Source organism: Epinephelus moara, chromosome 20 (assembly GCF_006386435.1).
Source record: "Epinephelus moara isolate mb chromosome 20, YSFRI_EMoa_1.0, whole genome shotgun sequence".
NCBI lineage: Eukaryota > Metazoa > Chordata > Actinopteri > Perciformes > Serranidae > Epinephelus > Epinephelus moara.
The window spans coordinates 32,502,810-32,510,154 of NC_065525.1; the positions used below are offsets into that span (position 1 = coordinate 32,502,810).

Below are 7,345 nucleotides of genomic sequence, written 5' to 3' on the forward strand. Positions count from 1 at the left end.
TTGGAAAACTTACTAAAACTGAGCTTCTATAAGGCAATGAATATTTCGGAGGGCGTGGCTCATCACATAAAGGTGTATAACATCTCAAGGGTTTCACCCATCACCACGCAACTTTGTAGGCATATGACCACACATAATCTGAGGGGAGCCCTCCATTATTGACCTGACCAAACAAAATGGGGGCGCTAGAGAGCTAATTTCTTATCTAGGCCTAACCGCCATATCGATTTTTACTAAACTTGGTAGATATGTAGAACAGGACGCCTCAAGGTGACTGGAGAAATTTAACTCTAATTGGCAACTGGGTGGCGCTATGACAACAGAAAAATGCTTAAAAATTGCTAAAATTCGACCGATCACTGTGGCTCCCCCTGTGGTTGAATGTTTGGGGGTTTTTTCTACTTTTTGGTATGACTAAGTCATGGTATGGTATGCTGTACATAATCACGGAAACTGTCAGTCAGTCATTCTGTCTGTTCCACGTTTTTCTACTCACTGACGTGGTCAATCTATGTGAAACTGCACATAGGCATTGAGGATTGGCATAGGTAGAAGGTGACAAAGCCACCAATGGGTATGGACTAGTATTATGTTAATTCTACTACAGACGAGACTTGATGATCACTAAAATTAGGTGCGGAAAAAGTGGATATATTGCTACTGGTATTGGTTATTGGTCAAATGAGCTGTTATGTATCAGCATATCAGATATTGGTGAAAATTCCAATATCATGCATCTTGAGTTGTGATCATTTTATTTCTGGCGTTACATCGTTATTGTGTTGGTTGGGAGATATGCGCATATCCCTAATGAGGTTGACCACAAACATCACTGCACCATCAGATCTGTAGCAATTTAATTTACTCAATTCAGTGTTTGGAGAATATTTCTCCTTCCTCTTTGTCTTTTTACCATTTTCTCTTCTGCTTAAGAAACTCTTAAAAGTCCTCCTCCCTACTCCAAACAGCTTTTCACCTTAGGAGCTCTCTTATGCACTAAGATGCTTTGTGAATAACTTTTACCTTGGGATCTGGGATCTAGTCTTAACTTTAAGGGGAACATTTTAAGATAATTCTCAGAATTTCTTAATATTTCGTCACTAGGAGCAACTCTTAATACTAGGAACCTTTGTCAGTACGGCCCCTGATGTTGAGCTGGGACTGTACAAAATGTGCACTGTTTAGTTTAGCGTGTTAGCATGCTAGCATTGGCTAATTAGCGCTAAACACAAAGTACAGCTGAGGCGGATGGGAATTACAATAGTTTGCTGGTATTTGGTCACAAATCAAAGTACTGAACAAACATTTTGACCTGATTATGGCGCTGGAGGAAAAGTCAGCAGAAGTTATTACAAATGATCCTGTGGGGGACGTGAATGTCTGCACCAAATTTCATTCAATTAATCATTCAGTTGCATAAATGCGAACCTGCTGGTGGTGTCAGAGGAAAGTCTGGGGATCACCAAGGTCATTAGAATACATCGTCTAAGAACCATGAATGTTTGATGGCAATCCATTTAACAGCTGCAAAGGTATTTCAGTTTGGACCAAAGTGGTTGACTGATCGACATCCCTACAGCCCTCCTCCTTGCCTGGCTACAGGAAAATGTTAAATATCTAAATACGTTTTAAAAGTATCACACATCAATCACTTTGCAAAGTTCTAATGTTGGACACCTTGCTGTAAACTGATAATCAGTTTATGACCACAGCTGACCATTCAGTGATTCACTCATGCAGTATAATTACATTAATGAGGAAGGTCTTGGAGTTCAGGAGGTTGGAGAACTGGTTCAGTGCCTGGGTCACAGTGGCCCGTCGAGACTCTGGGATGTCGAGCTTTCCTGTGATCATGACATCATTGGCACCGTCCTTAGAGGGCAGGAAGAAGACGCGGTCGGTGTAGGTTTTGTAGTCAAGGAAGGGGATCCGTCCCTCACTCAGCTCATTGGTGTGATCCTCCATCTCGATCATCAAGTCTGTGAGATAAAAAACAAGAAAATAGCACCTCGTTCGTTTTTAATAAGCAGCCTTTTCTCATTTGTGTGCAGCTCGTCTGTCTCAATCATTATGCTGCGAGAGGCAGAGAAGGGAGAGCTTTGCCAGGAAAATAATTTCAGCTGTGAAAGATTGTTTTCTATTACTGTTACTGCAAAACTGCTCCTCGTAATGATGATAACATGATGTTAAGCAGGAGAATTTATTTAATTCACTGCAGTACAATACATCAAAGAAATGTAATCAGAGCTATGAAGCACTTCATTACTTTATGGCTTTTTAGAAACATGGATCCTTTGAGGGGCATTAGCGATACTGCTGAGCTTTTGCACAGCTGCACTGTTGGTACCTGTGAATTCCTTTTTGCAGCGGTCTCGTACACTCTCCTCCAGATTCTCAAGCTGATGTTTCACCTTCTCGTACTCCCTCTCTGCTTGCTGACTCTTTCTCCTGAACAGATTCCACAAAGAATAAATGAGTCATCAAAGCAGGAAAGGCTTTTAACTTTTTTTTTTTTTAGAAATAATTTCAGGTCTAATTGCTGTTCAAAGACTCTGCTTTGAGTTGGCACAATTGGCCGATAACTTAGCCATAGTGTTTCCTCTGAGTCTCACAAACGTATCCTGTTGGCGCCAATATTACTCTGTCACAGTGGGTTTGTTGGTCCTGATATACAGTAGGTGTTTTATGAATATTTAGCAGAAGGTGAGCGACTTTAACTGATGCATGACCGCCTGTGACAAAGATATCAACTGCCAAACAAATCGCCTTTTATTTTGGAGAACCTCTAGGATGCATGGACTGAACAAGTTAAATTAAACAGTAAAATGAGCACAATAAGCTGTAATACTTCACAAACAATTCCAATAATAACATTAGCTGAAAATAGTGGTTCCCATGATGAAGCTGATGGGTCACAATCTCATTAAAAGAATAAAAAAGACAATATGTTTCAGTTACATAATGTTTTTTGTTTTCTGCGGGGCTTCATTTTAAATTCTATTTGCAGTACTGGGACCTTATTAACCACAAAAAACCCCCCACTTACTTAGTTTTATCAGCCTAATACTTCATCATGAGTTTTCCTACTTTTATGAGATTTGCTGCTTAACAATTTATTTTTCACCTTTATTTTTTGACGTGTTTAAGAAGCCCACACCAGAAAATCAGAAAATGACACAGTACTTCTGATGAGTATCGTCACAATACTGAAATTTCTAACTTTGATACAACAACCTGAAAATATCAAATGTTGAAATATTTTTAAATAAGGGCATACTTTTTTTTCTTTTTTTTTTAATTAAGATATTTTTTGGGGCATTTTGCCTTTAATGGACAGGACAGATGAGCGTGAAAGGGGGAGAGAGAGAAGGGGGGATGACATGCAGCAAAGGGCCACAGGCTGGACTCGAACCCGGGCCGCTGCGGCAACAGCCTTGTACATGGGGCGCCTGCTCTACCACTAAGCCACCGACGTCCCCATAAAGGCATACTTTTAAAATAAAAATATAACAAGACTACAAGACTGTGCCATGACATCAACGTCTTTTCTTTTCTTGGTTAGTAGCAGAGAACAGGGTATTTGTGTAAGGCGCTCCTAACTCGCTAACTCGTGGTTAAGACTGGGCGATATAAATGACTTTGTACAATATAGCGATATATTTCAAGCAAGATATAAATTCAGACAACGGCATCTATATCAATACAGGGTCATGTTGCGTTACATGACACATACCAGTGTGCATCTCTCCTCTCTCACACTCTCCGCCCAGTCACTCACTCACAAGTTCTCCAGCAACACTCAGAGAGACACAGAGCTGCTACTCTGTTTGATCTGTCTGTTCATTGGTCGACAGTGTGACATCGGTCTATATGTTGCACGGGCTGCCCTAAATCAGTCTGTGAGATTAATTAAATTACTGCAGCATACGTACAATTCAGCAAAACTGAATATGGAGCCCATTTTGTAAATACTTGTGGTCTCGCTATCCTGTTGCTGGCCAGCTGTTTACAGTCCTGTAACCATTCGCAGGCACCATGTTTTTCAGTATTAAATTTGCATACCGTCAGGATTTCTAAATACCCTGGTAATAATACTGCTGCAAATATTCCGATTTGAAATGTGTAGATAAATCGATATTTTATACACTACTTCTGATTTGTTTTTGAAAGACTCGTTAAATACAATGATTAAATACAATGATTTTTTAAATGCACATCTGTGATTGAGGTTGACAGTACTTTTTCTGCAGCTCTATCACTCCCATATCCCCAGATAGGTCTATTGGATTTCTGTTAATTGAGTTTTATAGCAGTTTGTTCATCAGAGGTTAAACAAGGAGTCACACCTCTCTGACATCTAACTGACCCCAAACATCCACTTCATCAAATCTGCAAGCCCAGTTTTTGGCACTTCAATACGGTTCTAAACACTGGGTTTTAACAAGTGCAGAAGAAAAGGAAACAAGTATTTCGAGGAGAAATAATTATCATTATTTGATGGAAGTAAAGCCAGTTCCAACAAAATTCAATTCCTATGGTCAAACAAAGTCTAAAAATATGAGTAAACATGAACAACTCTCTCCCAAATCCAAAAACTAGAGTGTTAAAACTCAAATTTGTGATGTCATCATGTATAAGTCTGGTACTGCTCTATAGACAATGCATTGGGACAGATGACACTGGGAGCACCCAGGGGAATAGACCAAATCAGGATTATTTACGATAACTTCCAGGTAGAATATTCCTTGCATCACGTACATTTAAATCAACGATGCTGAGCAGACATTGCCTCAATTAGTTAGTTTTTACCCACCTATAAAAAGCCCACCAAAAAAGGAAATCAATATCAGTTTCAGTGTACGTTATATATTTTCAGCACTTTACCTTACCATCAGACAGCTTTTTTCTGACAGGTAACTAAAGCCGTTATATCAAAGCCAACAGACTCCACTGACAAAAACAGTCATTTCACGTAGCAGAACACAGAGTTGCTGGTCTATTGCTGCCTCAATTAATGTGTAAGGTAAACCAGAGCAAATACTCAAATTTAGCATACACTTACACAGATACTGATATTTTTATATTTTTTGCTGCGGCCCTGTCCACAGCAGCTCACTGTTTAGCTTCTATGCCGGTAGATTTGGTTTATTACACATGATAACGAAGCAAAAGAGTATAAAACATGCACAGTAGAAATGTCAGATAGGTTGGACCACCATGTTTAACTATATATCTTCAAACATTAAGGTTACAGCTGAAAACGGCAACAGAAATCACCAATTTTGCCGATCTCATATATCGCCACAGTTGTAATCAATCGCCACTTTTCTACCCGGAGGTGATTGTTGTCGTTCAGAGCAATATCACAGTAATTCAGTCTATAGGGGTATATTTCCTGCTTCAGACTTGAGAAAATTACAACTGAATGAAGCTCATTTGGGTATAAATAAGAAAACAAACATTCTGTGGGTCCACAAAATCAGTCAGCTCCAGACTTTAAACCCAATGACATCACAAGTTTGAGACTTACTTCTCTGGCTTCTGGCTCTGAGAGAGAGTAGCTCATCTACACAAATACTGATTGAACTTTCCTTGGCCATGGACATAACATATTGGAATTCATTATTTAGGTGGTGTTCCCCTTTAAAAAGTCACAAGTAAAAGGCTGAGGCTGGGAACATCTGCAAAAAACAGTGCAGGTTTGCAAGTTAACTGTAAGCTGAGTGATGTTTTTGCTAAACAACACACAAAAATAGCCTCTCCTGTAAGAAGACGGCACAGCAGGTATCTAAAAACAGAGTATTTAGAGACCTAAACTGAGTATTTTGTGACATTTAACTGTCGGGTCAGAAATTCAGATATTAAAAAATGCTGTTAGAAGCAGATTATTTTTTATAGTGTGAGATGTTTACCCAAAATAGCTTAATTTACCTGTAGCAGTAGACGGATATAGCGATGATGAGCAACATAGGCACAATGACAGCAGGGATGATGATGTAGAGTGACAAATCATTCTTCTTCTCATACTGCACCGAGCCAACCACCCACACCCCTTTCCCAAACTTGATCTGTGGATAAACAGAAAAAGAGAGAAGGAAACTTATTATCCGCACAAGCTCTCGACATTTTAGCCAGAGATTTATTCAGGTAGGTGTCAATGGTAAGGATTCGACAGCGCTGGAGAGGAAACTGGGACGGAGCGCAATCTACATAATTGCCCACAGCTCTGCTAAAGCAGCGGCAGGACCTTTCTGTATTTTTAAAGTGGGCTGGGGCTGTGTGCAAGTTGGTGGGCCTGCATTAACTGAACGAATGCATAAGTGCATCGAGTGTGACACTTTATAATCAAGCTTTTTCTGTGTAGGTATTTTGTACCTATTGATAGTCTGTTGGTGTCACTTCTTTATGCAGCACAGAGCCACGGAATTGAAACAATAGCTCACTTAGAGGAATTACCCAGAGGAGAGGTTACAGCATTCATCACAATCATGGCTCGGCTATAATTAAATGTAATTATAAAGGGCCTGTAGCTACATGAAAACTGTTCAACCAGTGAAAAAATGGGGTCCCCAGATGTACAGAGGACATGCCTAGAGAAGTACAGTAAAGATTCATGGTGCTTGCACGCTTTTATCTGCAAGTCTGTGCGCGAGTCTGTAAGTACATTTACTCAAGCACTTCACTTATTTGAGGTACTTGTAATTGAGTATTATCTTTTCAGGACACTTCATACTTCTGTTGAACAACATTTCATGAGGATATACACAACTTTTCACTGCAACACATTTATCTGAAAGCTGTAGTTACTTGGTACTTTGCAAAAAAAATTTTTTTTACAAACAAAACCTATAAAGAGCTTACAAAATTTGATGCTCACAGATTAAACTACCCAGCAGGAATAAAGCAGCTGAAACCAAAACTCGACTAACAGACAATGAGTGGCAGCTACTTTGATTCTGTTGTCATTTTTTTCTATTTGCTGCGCCGTCTCGGGCGGCAGCCTGCTTGAGTTGCTTGTCATCATCTTGTGTCTTTTATTATTGCTTTATCTTATTAATGTACTTTTTAATAATTGTTCCGTAGCACAGTGTAGTAAGGCTCATTTTGGCAGCATGGCAATGTGGTTTTCAAATGATGTGGGTTTCGTTAATCATTGGCAAACTTTCTGGGGAAAACCTGGTCTTATTAGGAGAGACGGCATTCATCCCACTTTGGATGGAGCTGCTCTCATTTCTAGGAACCTGGCAAACTTTATTAGTAAATCAAATCCCTGACAACCCAGAGTTGAGACCAGGACTCGGAGACGCAGTCCTATACGCCTCTCTGAGCTTCTAGTTCAGTTACC

The 7,345-nt window shown here is 39.7% G+C and overlaps 1 protein-coding gene across 3 annotated transcripts in view; it reads right to left on the reverse strand.

Moving 5' to 3' along the window:
- The window catches only part of plxnb2b (plexin b2b), a 178,753-nt gene that overhangs the window by 25,767 nt on the left and 145,641 nt on the right, over positions 1-7,345 (reverse strand). For all 3 annotated transcript variants that reach the window (XM_050072792.1, XM_050072791.1, XM_050072789.1), the window contains 3 exons: positions 5,932-6,068; positions 2,348-2,448; positions 1,750-1,979 (listed from right to left, as the gene is read on the reverse strand). In XM_050072792.1, coding sequence (XP_049928749.1) covers positions 1,750-1,979; positions 2,348-2,448; positions 5,932-6,068 — 468 coding nt within the window. The remainder of the gene's footprint in view (positions 1-1,749; positions 1,980-2,347; positions 2,449-5,931; positions 6,069-7,345) is intronic.